A 14,631-nucleotide genomic window follows, 5' to 3' on the forward strand; every position below is an offset into this window, starting at 1 on the left:
AAAAACAGCTCCTATTGCGATGTAGTGTACTTGTACAGCACTGCACACGCCACAATAATCATACAAACATTGTTAAATCGAATTATATCAAATTATATTTGTAAAAAAAATGCTTTTCCGACACCATGGATCTCATTAGAATGGATGCTGCGGGTGTGCCTCATGTTGTTGTCGCGCCACTGAGAAACAGCGACACCCTCAGGTATTCTTTATAACGGCAGTAGCAAAAATGCTACTGTACTTAACAAGAAAGTACATTAATCTCATTTGGTAGTCATAGCAACAAAATAACTTGAACTGTTCTACGAGAAAAAATCTGGTCCTACTCGGGACACAGGGGTATTTAAGGTAGCCATCACGTTGAGTAGTAATGTATATATTAAAAGTACTTATGAAGGTACGTACAATGCATTTCCTAACTTACTTAGTTTACCTAAATGTAAACCACTCCGAGCACGAAGGCATCCGAGGATGTCAGCCAATAGGAGGGCGCGCAGGATTTGGGCTCCATGCGCCATTTTAGCGCGTCCACCGCCATCCGGCAAGATGGTCTCTCTGCTTTGTCTCCGTTGACTGGAGTTGTTACGCTTATTCTGAGACTTCTCTCGCTTTTCCTCGCCTTCGAACATCGCTTTGGCAGACAGAGCTGGATCGCCCTCGCCGAGAACAACCCTCGTCTTTGTGTTTCGAGAAATGACGACCGCAAACACCAAGTAAGTGGGACTGCTTCAAATGTGTTTACACGTTGATTAGTGTTAGCTTGTTAGTATTTAGCAAGCTAGGCTAACTAGCTACGCAGCCGGCAATGTTCGACTTCTTTGGAATGCGCCTTCTGAGCTCCATGTGTGTGTCATGGAATAATTGGCATTGTGACTGAGATGCATTTAAACCACATTTGCGGAATAAACGCTTTATGTTTGGTGTCGTAAATGCTTAAGCTATGACAGCAGCCGTAGCTAGCGGCAGTCAGTGGTTGCCCCCCCCCCCCCCCCCGGTTTCTACCATGGCATCGTGAGACTGGTAGAAGGCCTCGAGCATGCATTTTCTTCAGTGCATGCCCATGCATCGGACCTGGCATGCACTACTGGGGGTTGCAAGGTTGCCAGGGAAACATGGGATGGAGGGAATATGTGGCCCTCCTTGCAGGACAGTGACTGTGGAGCCTGCTAGCTAGTGTCAACTTAGCATTGCAGACAAGAGATGGTTTGTTTTCAAAACATGCAAAGGCGGAAATGAGAATAAAGACTCACATGGATTCGTGTCCTCTCTATTGACACGGTTTTCTTTTTACCTTCCCTGTGCTAGTAGGACATGTTGATGGATTGGAGCCATGTTGAGTTGATTAACATGTTATAATGATGAAAAGCAAACTGATGCATTGTATTTTTGTGACTGTGACAACCATATAAACATGGTGGCAACCACTGCGAATTGTAGAACCACCCCCCCCAACTGTCATTCACTCTTGATATGTTCAAGTGTAGTAACGTCTTAAATAAGCAGAGCATCACAAGTGAGGTTTGTTTGTACTTTCTCCCATGCAAATCATAATAACCTAATTGGAGCATCTCTGAGTGGAGTTTGCATGTCCTCAAAGACTCTCTATTGTTCTGTTACATGAGTGTGAAGTGATGAATATTCTCTTGTGATTGAGAGGTGTCCACTCCAGGTGCCTCTTCAAAGATGTACCATTTGCAGAATCAACTATTTTTTCATGTCTGACTCTTTCTTCAGGTAAAATGAGTCTGCCTGTTCCTGAAACCAACCAAGACCAAATGGCAGAAAATGCAGAGGAGGTAGGTTTTGTTTTTTTTTTGTTTTTTTTTAAATCACTCCACACTCTTTATTGCTCTCTGGTTCTACCATATCTGACTTATTGTGTGAAAATATGGGGTAATAACTATAAAAGCAATCATCACTCGCTAAATGTACTGCAAAAAAGGTCAGTAAGGATAATTCATAATGTCACCTACAGAGAACATACTAACTCCTTATTTCTAAAATCACAAATACTTCAACTTGCTGATATAGTTCATTTTCAAACAGCTAAAATAATGCATAAGGCTAAAAATATTTCAGTATGTGGAATCAAACTATGGAATGGATTGAGTAAGGACCTCAAACAATGCACAACAATGAGCCAATTCAAGAAACAATACAAGCAGTTGATGTTTGCTAAATACAAGGATGAAGAGTCTTGAACCAGTCATGATGTGCTATATATATCACTATATTGACACTTACTATGGTACCCATTATGTCATTGGATGGTCATATTACCTTGTAGTTCGGTACAAGGTACAGTATTAAAAAAAACCCTTAAACCATATTAGGAAAGCAGGAAGTGAACAAATGTAACAGTTACTGATTGTAAAAGTACCAGATGGAGGGGTAGGATTTAATAAGCTTTGCTTCTTCCTACTCCTTTTGGACATGTGGAACTGTGAACTGATTATGTGATGCACTCAATTGTAATCTGATGCATGTTCAAATGAAATAAAACCATTACCATTACCAAATCAGGAGAAAATGGTGCTTACTTATGTTTGTGGTTCTGTGTCCTTGCAGCCTAGTAGCTCAGCACAGACAACAAATACCTCCTCTACTCGTAATAAGAGGTGAGAAACACTTTTTCTACACTCGGCACTCACTTATTATTATTATTATTATTATTACCCGACACACTCCTATTGACACGTACTTCATACTCTGTGCTTCCATATTGTAGGAAGTCCACTACTGTAGCTAAGCACACTGGACTGAATGACACCTCAGATGACAGTGACAATGAAGGGGATGCTTCTGACAGTCCTTCAGACAGTAATGCAGGCACTGCATCCAAAGGTTCTTTATTTTTTTAATTAAATCTATAATCCAATTCTTGTTGCTGCATTCAAAACTGATGTTGTTGTGTTGTTTGATTATGATCCTGTATCAAGGTACTCTAGTGTTGAGGCCTGCAGGGAGTGAAAATAAAGGAACCGTGAAGTTCAGAGTGGATTACAAACAGAAACAAACAGGTGATTTTTTTAATGGAATTGTTTGTTTGTGGGCTGCACGGTGTTTGAGTGGATAGCGCCCAGACCTCACATCTAGGAGACACGGGTTCAATCCCACCCCCGGCCAGCTCTGTGTGGAGTTTGCATGTTCTCCCCGTGCATGCGTGGGTTTTCTCCGGGTACTCCGGTTTCCTCCCACATTCCAAAAACATGCTAGGTTAATTGGCGACTCCAAATTGTCCATAGGTATGAATGTGAGTGTGAATGGTTGTTTGTCTATATGTGCCCTGTGATTGGCTGGCCACCAGTCCAGGGTGTACCCCGCCTTTCGCCCAAAGACAGCTGGGATAGGCTCCTGCACCTCCCGCGACCCTCGTGAGGAAAAAGCGGTAGAAAATGAATGAATGAACATCAGTTTTCAAACGAATTCATCATGATTAATCACCAATGAGGCTACACGGCGGTCGAGTGGTTAGCGTGTAGACCTCACAGATTCCAAAAAACATGCTAGGTTAATCGGCGACTCCAAATTGTCCATAGGTATGAATGTGAGTGTGAATGGTTGTTTGTCTATATGTGCCCCGTGATTGGATGGCCACCAGTCCAGGGTGTACCCCGCCTCTCGCCTGAAGACAGCTGGGATAGGCTCCAACACCCACACGACCCTCGTGAGGAAAAAGCGGTAGAAAATGAATGAATGGTTTGTTTGTGGGCTGCACGGTGTTTGAGTGGATAGCGCCCAGATCTCACATCTAGGAGACACGGGTTCAATCCCACCCCCAGCCATCTCTGTGTGGAGTTTGCATGTTCTCCCCGTACATGCGTGGGTTTTGTCCGGGTACTCTGGTTTCCTCCCACATTCCAAAAACATGCTAGGTTAATTGGCGACTCCAAATTGTCCATAGGTATGAATGTGAGTGTGAATGGTTGTTTGTCTTTATGTGCCCTGTGATCCAGGGTGTACCCTGCCTCTTGCCCGCAGACAGCTGGGATAGGCTCCAGCAACCCCGCAACCCTTGTGAGGATAAGCAATAGAAAATGAATGCATGAATGTGTTTGTGTTAATACAATTAAATATAAGTAGTGCAGTGTTGCATCATTTCAACCTTTAACTGATTTTTCTTTGTTTCCATTATTTCCAATATGGGAATAAAGTTTAAATTTGAATAAATCAGCCTTCTGGAGCAGATTAGTTTTGACTTAGGCGGTTCCTCTGTGAATGCTGTGAACCAAAGGATGTTCCCGAGAAAAGAAGGTCACGTCAGATTGTGCTGCTTACAGATGATACCCTGCAAAGGAAGGTCAGCTGCACAGCCTGTGGAAAGCAAGTCAACCAGTTTCAGCGCAGCTCTGTATATGAGCATCCTGCCCTTAAAGTTCTTATTTGCAAGGTACAAGCTTTGCACATTTTTTCATTTCTTTTGTATTAATGTTTTTATGTCTATTACACCACCGTTCTTATAATGGTCTCATGGCCTTTCCTCTAGGCATGCTACAAATATTACACCAGTGATGACATCAGTAGAGACTCTGATGGAATGGATGAGCAGTGCAGGTAAGAAAAAATCCATTTAACTTTACATTTCGATAAATCTCCAGAAGTAAGACTCTTTTTGCATGAATTCCTCCCCAGGTGGTGTGCAGAGGGTGGCAAGCTTATCTGCTGCGACTACTGCAGTAACGCTTTCTGCAAGAAGTGCATCCTGCGAAACCTGGGCAGAAGAGAGTTATCGTCCATCACTGATGAGAACTCCAAGTGGCACTGCTACGTGTGCAAGTCCGAACCCCTTCAGGACCTGCACTCTAAGTGCCAGAGCGTCATGGCAAAGATCGACCACGAGAAAACTAAGCACCGCAAAACCAGCAAAGGCGAAGAACGGGAGAACAAGACACACAACAAGAGCAGTGCGGTCAAAGTGCACAAAGCGGTTGTTAACGGGAAGGAAAATTCCGCAGACTCAGGGACTCTCACGTTCTCTTACAAAAAACTGCAGATACCCAAAGAACTTTTCAAGAAAACAAAAAAACTGGTTGAAACCACAACTGGTTTGAATAATACATTCATCCAGTTTGTCCAGCAGGCGGCCGCGGAGCATGATGATAAGTCTGTCCGGTACAGGCATTTGAAAGCATTCAAGGCGGTACTTGCCGATTTGAAAAAAGCCCACAGTGCTTTGGAGGAGGCTTTGGAGCCCGAGTTCAAAAATATGGAGTTACAGAATGGCGAGAAAGGGCAGCAACAAGTGAGAAAAAGCACGAATGCCACGCCGCAACCTGTTGTGGCCGAGGAGGAAAATGAGCAGGAGGACGAGGCGGATGCAGCTGAGGAGTCAAATGACATGCAACAAGAAGATCCGAGTGAGGAGCCAGTGGTAGAGCCCAGTGAGAAGCACCACAAGAAGCCGCAGGAGGGACGTGATGCGATGCCCCAGAAGGAGGAACAAGGTGGCACGGTGCATAACAAGCAGGAAGGTATGCAACAAGATGAACCAGTCGAGAAAAACAGTCAAACTGACGACACGGCCAAAAATACATTGAAAACCGAAGATGTAGAAATTCCCCTCGATCATGACATTATGTCCGTCCCTCCTTCAGTTCCTGAGGAGCTTTTTCAGATGGTGGAGAGCCTCGCAGATCCCACGCTGCTGCCGCAGACCGATCCCGCTTTGGCCGCGGACAACGATGTGAAAGCAAACGGAAGCTCGGCGCGTTCCCGTCGCTCTCAACCGAAGGTGAAGAACCTCATCGTGAAACTGACCCCAGTGCCAGTTGTGACGACAATTCGGACCAAAAATCAAGTACAAGACAAGGAAGATGGAGTTTCTGATGCAGAAAACGAACCCGCCAGCCCACCACCCGGACGACCCTCCAGCAGAGTGAAGACCACTCCGTTGAGGAAGCAGGCTGAAAATTCCAGTCAAGATGACTCCTCCGAGGAAGAGCGGGAGTCCGATAAAGAAAGTAGGGGTGAGTCGGAGTCCTCCAAGAAAAATGACAAGAAGCAGAGCAAAACTTTGTCGCCAAGTAAGACGGAAGACTCAGACTCGGATGAGGTTCCTGAAGTTTTGCTGGAAAAGGTGGCGGAATGCGAGAGCAGTGATGAGGAGAAGGAAAGCTCCAATTCGAAAACACCTGCAGACAGAGCATCCAAACGCAAGAGGAAGCCCGAAGCCTCCGATTCAGACGCGGAAAGTAAAAGCAAGAAGCTTCCCAAGAAGAAAAAACAGACATCGTCAGACACTTCCGACTCCGATCAAGACCAAGTGAGCACAGCAAAGAGACGATCGAGCCGTGTGACAAAACGAGACAAAGCAAAGGATGAAGACAAACCCGAGAAAAAGGCCGCCGCCGGGAAAAGATCTTACGAGAAGAAACGTAAAGGAAGGAGCTCCAAACAGACTTCCATGCTGCCGTTGTCCTCAAGCGAAGACGAGGATGAAGAGCAGCAAGCCGATGGCGACTCTGGCGAGGACAGCGATCAGCAGAAGATCAAACCTCTGGTGGAAGACAGTGTGCTGGAAGGCGGTGGAAACTTCCATCAGTCATCAGGTAAAGTTTTTTTTTTAATCAAAAAAGAAGTCTTGACTTTAAAATGACTTTGAAATGTCTACGTTGTTGTCAAGGAGATGAAATGCCTGGCAAAGAGGAAACCTCTCAGATGGAGGAAGATTACGATGACGATCCTGAGAACAGGTACCAGCATCCAACACTACTCGTCATGCTCATAATGAGCTCATAATCCGCATTTAATCAGTATTGATTAATACTCACTGAATTCAATGCATTATTGGAAATGTATGCAATAATGTATACCACAATGTCATATAGTGTTTATTCATTCATTAACTTTCTACCGCTTATCCTCACAAGGGTCGCAGGGTACACCCTGGACTGGTGGCCAGCCAATCACAGGGCACATATAGACAAACAACCATTCACACTCACATTCATTGGCTAACAAGCTAACTCGTTGGCTTATAAAGTATTTGTTTTAAACTTAAGTAAAACTTTCACTGTCATGTCGCACACACAATGTGAAGGTAATGTCTCCTCACTGGAACAATACAGATGTGTAGTGGAATACTACCTATAACAAGGGTCTCAAACACGCGGCCCGTGGGCCAAATGTGGCCCGCAGGACACTAGTTTGAGGCCCCCGCCTTGATATGAAAGTTTAATGTTAGTGCGGCCCGCGCAAGCTTGATATGGATGCTGTATGGTATCATGTACCCAGAGAAAATTATTACGTTTGATTAATGTTCATGTTAAAGGTTAAATAACTGTTAATAGTTATCCTCCCTATCTGTGTGAAAGTGGTAAGTTTTTGGCTTTTTTTAAGTTTAAAGGAAATAACTTGGAAGCTACCGTTTAGGTCGCTAGCTCTCTAGTTTGCGAGTTAGCATGTGTCTCAAGACCCTGCAGTTGCACAATATGTTGTAAATGTTTTTAATGTGTTTTTTTTTTTTTTTGGAAAACCTGATGTGGCCCAGTCTCACCCAGACCCTAGCTCCAGTGGCCCCCAAGTAAAATGAGTTTGAGACCCCTGACATATAACTTGTCTTCTGATATTTTCTGTACTGATAATAGGCCATAGTCGATTGGGTCTGGAACCAATTAACCACAATAAAAGAGGGATTACAGTATTCACATCAGCTGATAACATATATTTTGGGGGAATCTTTGTTATCGTCCTTGGGATTTTTTTCATATGTAAAATTGAATGTCAGAACTGTTAATTAATTTTCTCGTTTTTCTCCCCTCTATTTCCTGTCTTTCAGAATCGCAAAGAAAATGCTTCTGGCCCAGATTAAGTCCAACCTTTCTTCTGGAGCAGAAAGCTCTTCTGAAAATGAAGTAGAGGAAGTCAAAGAGAAATTATCCAAAAAAGTTAAAAACAAAAATGATGACCAAGAAGGTAGCATGAATACATTTTTTTTAATTAAACCATAGATATTATGTTTAGTATTTTGGTCTTGTTCAACAGATGAGGATTCCCAAGACTCGGGCTCTGATGTGGAGGTAAAGAAGCATGGCCGTCGCCACAAGTTGCTTCGTCACAAGCTGACGCTCAGTGAAGCTGAGTCGGGTGATGACAAAGAAGCCAGTGAAGGGAAGCCTAGCAAGGGGGGCAAGAAAAAGAAAGAAAAGAAGAAAGGTACACACTCGGGTTACTTGGCCCGAATTGAGAACCCCGTAGGTGACAACTTTGTCTCCTGTCTAGCAGTGGACAGCGACGACTCCGCTGATTCTGACTTCAAGAAGTCGTCTTCTAGTGCCAAATCAGGGATAAGTGAGGAACTCAGTGAATCTGACAATGACGGGAAGCGTCGAAAGACCAGGTGAGATGAGTTCACAATCGATACCGATGATGAACGGTGGACTCTAATTGTGTGAGATGCTGTAGATCTGCGAAAAAGAAGGACGACGAGAAGCAGAAGGGTTCAAAGCAGCAGAAAAAGAAGAGGCGCAGGATCAAAGTACAGGATTCCTCCAGCAATGAGAAGGTATTTCAAATATAAAAAATATACATGACCTAGTTGTGGTCCTCCTGAAGAATCCAGAATGTTTTTTTTTTTTTAATTCCAAGGTGGTTGAAATGGACTTGGATAACCGTACCTAGTCCAGTCATGCATGACACCTAAAATGTATTTTGAACTTACCCCTGGAGTGTGTTACTCAAGGTGCACCTTAATCATGGAGCTAGTAAGCTACTGATCAAAGCTAGCTGTTTTGGTTGGGGTTTTTTTTTTGCCTCGGAGGACTGAAGATCTGAGAGCTAAACTTAATGTTCATTTTCACAGAGTGGAGAGGATGATGACGACCCAGATGGAGAGGAACGCAAAGGCCGCAAAAAGATCCGCAAAATCCTGAAGGATGACAAACTGCGGACAGAGACACGAGACGCCCTCAAAGAGGAGGAGGAGAGGAGGAAGCGTATAGCAGAAAGAGAGGAACTGAGGAAGAAACTCAGAGAGGTACAAATATGAAAGGGTGTTTGGAAATGTATTTTATAACCTTCCTCTTGTGTTAGCTTTCTGGTATCATGTCTTATGTTAACGGGTCGGTTTTGACCCATGTATTAAATCAGCTATAAAATACACTAAAAACAATAACCATCAAATTTGCTTCTCATGTCTTGGTTACCTTCTTAGGCTTCCTCATACATGAAAATATTGGTTTTAATACTTTTGGTGTGGGCATGGAGGCCTTTTTTTGTCACTATACCCCTCCATTTCAATTTCCAAAAATGGTCAAATGAACCTCAAAAGAATCATATTAATAAATTGAAGGTTCTTTTGTTATGTGGCTATTACTGAGGGCTATAGAACATATCTCTTGAATCAATTATTCATTCATTCATTTTCTACCGCTTTTTCCTCACGAGGGTCGCGGGGGTACTGGAGCCTATCCCAGCTGTCTTCGGGTTAGAGGCGGGGTGCACCCTGGACTGGTCGCCAGCCAATCACAGGGCACATATAGACAAACAACCATTCACACTCACACTCATACCTATGGACAATCTGTAGTCGCCAATTAACCTAGCATGTTTTTGGAATGTGGGAGGAAACCGAAGTACCCGGAGAAAACCCACGCATGCACGGGGAGAACATGCAAACTCCACAGAGATGGCCGAGGGTGGAATTGAACCCTGGTCTTCTAGCTGTGAGGTCTGCACGCTAGCCACTCGAACTCTGTGCCGCCCCTTAAATCATTCATTAATTCACTAATTTTCTACCGCTTTTTCCTCACGAGGGTCGCAGGGGGTGCTGGAGCCTATCCCAGCTGTCTTTGGGCTAGAGGCGGGGTACACCCTGGACTGGTCGCCAGCCAATCACAGGGCACATTTTGACAAACAACTCACAACAACCTAGCATGTTTTTGGAATGTGGGAGGAAACCGGAGTACCTGGAGAAAACCCACGCATGCACGGGAAGAACATGCAAACTCGAGGGTGGAATTGAACCCTGATCTCCTAGCTGTCAGGTCTGCGCGCTAACCACTCGACCGCCGTGCCGTCCCTTAAATCAATTAGTTTGATTTATTTTCTCATTTTAGTATGAATCACTAAAGAAACATCTATGGTGTTGGGGTGAATTTTGACCCATATATATTAATGTGAAGAAAAGGTAGAAAAAGTGATTGTTTTCAGCAACAGAACTTTAGTATAAAGTGAAATGAAAAAGCAGAACAGGTCCAGATCTTGGTTCACTGTGCTTCTTGCCATTCTTTCCATGATCCAAATTGTAAATGTGAAATCAGCCATCAGTCAAATGAGTGAATTCACCTCACATGTCTGGACCTTGTTTTTCTGCTGGTATACTGGAAAAGCGGTCAAAATGAGAATCCCCTGAAGCTTACATGATGAGAAGAGGAGCTGGTTGTCATTGTGTTGGCTAATTGTACACTTATGATTTCAGTTGTGGCTCAAAATATTGCTTTATAGTCATATTATTATAACCAGCTCCAAACCCACCCTAACAATACAGTGGTCATAATTTCAACCAGACCATTTTAAAATGTAGTAAAAATTATTTTTCATTTTGTTGAAATAAGAGTTTCATGACAAAGTCAAAAAGCCTTGATGCAATAAACAAATGTTATGTGATTCTTTTTATGCATTAAAATGTAAAACGGGTCGGTGCCAACCCTAACACAAGAGGAGGGTTAAGCATATCTGGTATGGTTTTTCATATTCATATGTTTATTTTATTGTAACAAAAAACACTGTCATTTCCAATTGTTTGTGTTCAGACAATAGTGGTAGAGGAGTCGTCTCAGGTGGTCTGTCCCATCACTACCAAGCTGGTTCTGGATGAAAACGAAGAGACCAAGGAGCCACTGGTGCAGGTCCACAGAAACCTCGTCACAAAGCTCAAACCTCACCAGGTTGACGGTAAGGCCTGCATGGATGTGTTGTCACCTTTTGGATTTAGTCAAGGGAAAAATATATAGTACAGGGGTTCCCAAACTTTACCAAGTCAGGGCCCACCTGAAAATCTAAAAAAAATGCCTGCGGTCCACCTTTGTCCTATAAACAGTACATAGACGAAATGCTGTGTCTTCAGAGCACTTTAATCATTATTATTATTGTTATTGTTATTATTATTATTATTATTATATTCTTATATATATTTATAATAATAATTATTATATTATTATTAAAATAATAATAATTATTATTATTATATGATTATATACATTATATAATAATAATAATTATTATATTTTTTATAAATATTCACTATTGTTATATTTTTATTAATATTTATATTATTGTTATTTATTATTCTAATAATAAAATAATATAATTATTTTATTTAATTTAACAATTAATATAATAATAATCATAATAATTCAGGATTGAAATGAAAGCAGGGGGATAAAGGAAGCCCAAACCTTTTAATCTGTGGTGTACACACAAGCCAGAATTAATTCTCAACTTTTTTTTCTCAACTGTGCTCCATTTTTCCCGCCCCTACATACTAGGTGCTCCTCCGTTAATGACCCCCTGGCATGATGACCAGAGGGCTACATTCCAATCATAAACTCTATAAGGTTCCTAAAATATTGTGACAGGTCAATAACACTCAATAGGTTATTATTTAGGCCTATAAATATATATTTGTGCAATATTTTACAATAAAAATAATACGAAAATGAATAATATTTTTAATGACCTCTCATGGCCCAGCTGCAGTACCACCACGGCCCACCAGGGGGGCCGCGGCCCACACTTTGGGAATCACTAATATACTAGTATATTCATTTTCCGTTTTTAAAAATCCTCTGCTAGGTCCAATGCCCATGCATGCAAAGATGTAGACACAGAACAAGTCTTATTTGGTCTGTTGATGGTTAAGACGATTGTTGGGTACACAAATAAATACGACTCTTGTATTCATCATTCACTCTTTTGTATGAATGAAGTTGGTGTCTGCTATTGTATAATGGTTGTCACTACTCAGTACCAACCAACAGGGGGTGCAGTTGGCTAAATGGACTGCATAGTAAATTTAAACGACTGTTTAATAGAGAGTACATTTAAAGTGTCACACTCTGATTTCCTAGAACATGGGTTCTTAACTGGTGGGTCGAGACCCAAAAATGTGTTGTCGATTATTTTGGAGTAAATTTAGCAATACTTATGAATTCTAAAATGCACTTCGGACAGGCGGCACGGTGGTCTTGTGGTTAGCGCAGACCTCACAGCTAGGAGACCAGGGTTCAATTCCACCCTCGGCCATCTCTGTGTGGAGTTTGCATGTTCTCCCCGTACATGTGTGGGTTTTCTCCGGGTACTCCGGTTTTCTCCCACATTCCAAAAACATGCTAGGTTAATTGGCGACTCCAAATTGTCCATAGGTATGAATGTGAGTGTGAATTTTTGTTTGTCTATATGTGCCCTGTGATTGGCTGGCGACCGGTCCAGTGTGTACCCCGCCTCTCGCCCAAGGACAGCTGGGATAGGCTCCAGCACCCCCGCGACCCTCGTGAGGAAAAAGCGGTAGAAAATGAATGAATTAATGAACTTCGGACACGTAATTATGTGTTTTTATCATTCAAAAGATAAGTTATTAAAAAAAAACAAATATATATGCTTGGTTTTGACTTAGAAGTATAAAAAAGTTGTGACTTAATGACCATTGGGGGAAAAAATGTGCGTCCCAGTTTGAGAATTCCATCCCTAGAATATACTGTCAGGTTTTTGCTATAACCAGCTTTCATTTTGTTGTCATGTTTTAGGGGTGCAATTCATGTGGGACTGCTGCTGTGAGTCTGTGAAGAAGATCGAGAAGTCTCACGGATCTGGCTGCATCCTTGCACACTGTATGGGTCTGGGAAAAACACTGCAGGTGAGTGGAATGTTTACGTTCTCACATACAGTGTAGGTCAGGGGTCTCAAACTCAATTTACCTGGGGGCCACTGGAGCTAGGGTCGGGGCAAGGCTGGGCCGCATCAGGTTTTCTAAAAAAAAAAAACAAAAATGCACTTATTAAAAACAGAAAAATATACAAACTTTTTCAGTGCTTTGGTTCCAAGTTTCTACAATAAAAGCTCTGATAAAACATTCCACTGTTCTCAAATATCTTAATTTTTATTTTTCTGCACAAAATAAGATGAAAAATAAATAATCAAATAAAGAAGAAAATCAATCAGTAATAAATAAATATAATAATAATAATAATAATAATAAAACGGCAAATAATAAAATCTTAAGAAACCACATATAGTTGGTGGGTAGACAAATAATTTTTTCCAAATTAAAATTAACAAAGCATTATTAGAGCCCTGTAGACATGACAAAACACGACTATAGTCACATTTATACTCTTTTTATTTACAACATATTGCGCAGCTGCAGGGTCTTGAGACACATGCTAAATCTCGCAAACTAGAGAGCTAGCGACCTAAACGGTAGCCTTCAAGTTATTTGCTTTAAACTTAAATGGCCAAAAACTTACCACTTCCACACGGGTAGGGATAACTATTAACAGTTATTTAACCTTTAACATGAACATTAATCAAACTTAATAATTTTTTCTGGGTACATGATACCATACAGCATCCATATCAAACTTGCGCGGGCCGCACTAACATTAAACTTTCATATCAAGGCGGGGGCCTCAAACTAGTGTCCTGTGGGCCACAATTGACCCGCGGGCCGCGTGTTTGAGACCCCTGGTGTAGGTAATTACAGCTGATTTGTTATGCCTACAGATCATATGTTGTGATAAAGAACATGTGGTAAAGCCTGATAATACAGCGCCATCCCAATTCAATCAACTCTAACTGCAGTTGTCCTTTTTCCCCTGTAGGTGGTGACGTTCCTTCATACTCTGCTCCTTTGTGAGAAGCTCAACTTTTCAACAGCCCTGGTGGTTTGTCCCCTAAACACAGTCCTTAATTGGGTCAACGAGTTTGAGAAATGGCAGGAGGGAATGAAAGATGATGAGTGTTTAGAGGTAATCACTTGCTTTGGCAGCTGTTCATCTGCAATCTTTTGCTTTTTGGAGGATTACCCATTGATCCGTGGTGTATTAAACAGGTGACGGAGCTGGCCACAGTAAAGAGGCCGCAGGAGCGAGCGGTCGCCCTCCAGCAATGGCAAGATATGGGCGGTATTTTAATTATTGGCTACGAGATGTACCGAAACCTGACACAGGGCAGGAACATCAAGAGCAAGAAGCTGAAGGAAACATTCCAGAAGACTCTGGTTGATCCAGGTATGGTTGTGGTTTTAAAATAACTCACACTGCATACATTTTTTGGAGGGGGGTTTCATTCGTCCATTGTCAGTATGGAAGCCCGGACTACTAATTTCTAATCTGGTCGACTGTAGCTGAACTAGTTGAAACTGGAATAGCATCTCCTCACAATTTATACTTTACAGAATATACAGATTTTCATGTTTTTTTCCACTCTAGGTCCAGACTTGGTGATCTGTGACGAAGGTCACATCCTGAAGAATGAGGCGTCAGCTGTGTCCAAAGCCATGAACTCCATCAGGACGAGGAGGAGAGTCGTGCTAACTGGAACGCCTCTTCAGAATAACCTTATTGAATGTAAGCATCCCTAGTGTAGGATCGGTCTTTTCAAAGGAAAGATCTCCTGACCCCCTTGTCCTTCTAT

At 42.2% G+C, this 14,631-nt stretch overlaps 1 protein-coding gene across 5 annotated transcripts in view; it reads left to right on the top strand.

Annotated features, from left to right (window-relative positions):
• Positions 1 to 507: 507 nt before the first annotated feature.
• atrx (ATRX chromatin remodeler) overlaps positions 508 to 14,631 on the top strand; it is a 49,130-nt gene continuing 35,006 nt past the window's right edge. The window contains exons 1-20 of one of the 5 annotated variants that reach the window (XM_058063181.2): positions 508 to 713; positions 1,735 to 1,796; positions 2,569 to 2,618; positions 2,729 to 2,844; positions 2,940 to 3,020; positions 4,281 to 4,390; positions 4,487 to 4,554; positions 4,633 to 5,471; positions 5,595 to 6,548; positions 6,623 to 6,692; positions 7,778 to 7,914; positions 7,984 to 8,154; positions 8,221 to 8,338; positions 8,404 to 8,503; positions 8,801 to 8,974; positions 10,752 to 10,893; positions 12,744 to 12,853; positions 13,818 to 13,964; positions 14,048 to 14,225; positions 14,427 to 14,564. In XM_058063181.2, the coding sequence (XP_057919164.2) occupies positions 1,740 to 1,796; positions 2,569 to 2,618; positions 2,729 to 2,844; positions 2,940 to 3,020; positions 4,281 to 4,390; positions 4,487 to 4,554; positions 4,633 to 5,471; positions 5,595 to 6,548; positions 6,623 to 6,692; positions 7,778 to 7,914; positions 7,984 to 8,154; positions 8,221 to 8,338; positions 8,404 to 8,503; positions 8,801 to 8,974; positions 10,752 to 10,893; positions 12,744 to 12,853; positions 13,818 to 13,964; positions 14,048 to 14,225; positions 14,427 to 14,564 (3,760 nt within the window). In that variant the 5' untranslated portion in view covers positions 508 to 713; positions 1,735 to 1,739. Of the gene's footprint in view, positions 714 to 1,734; positions 1,797 to 2,568; positions 2,619 to 2,728; positions 2,845 to 2,939; positions 3,021 to 4,280; positions 4,391 to 4,486; positions 4,555 to 4,632; positions 6,549 to 6,622; positions 6,693 to 7,777; positions 7,915 to 7,983; positions 8,155 to 8,220; positions 8,339 to 8,403; positions 8,504 to 8,800; positions 8,975 to 10,751; positions 10,894 to 12,743; positions 12,854 to 13,817; positions 13,965 to 14,047; positions 14,226 to 14,426; positions 14,565 to 14,631 lie in introns of all 5 variants that reach the window. The other 4 variants (XM_058063177.2, XM_058063178.2, XM_058063179.2 and 1 more) reach the window with 4 other exon arrangements.

This window comes from Doryrhamphus excisus, linkage group LG22 (assembly GCF_037039965.1).
Source record: "Doryrhamphus excisus strain RoL-2023G ecotype Guam linkage group LG22, RoL_Dexc_Guam_v1.1, whole genome shotgun sequence".
NCBI classification, from domain to species: domain Eukaryota; kingdom Metazoa; phylum Chordata; class Actinopteri; order Syngnathiformes; family Syngnathidae; genus Doryrhamphus; species Doryrhamphus excisus.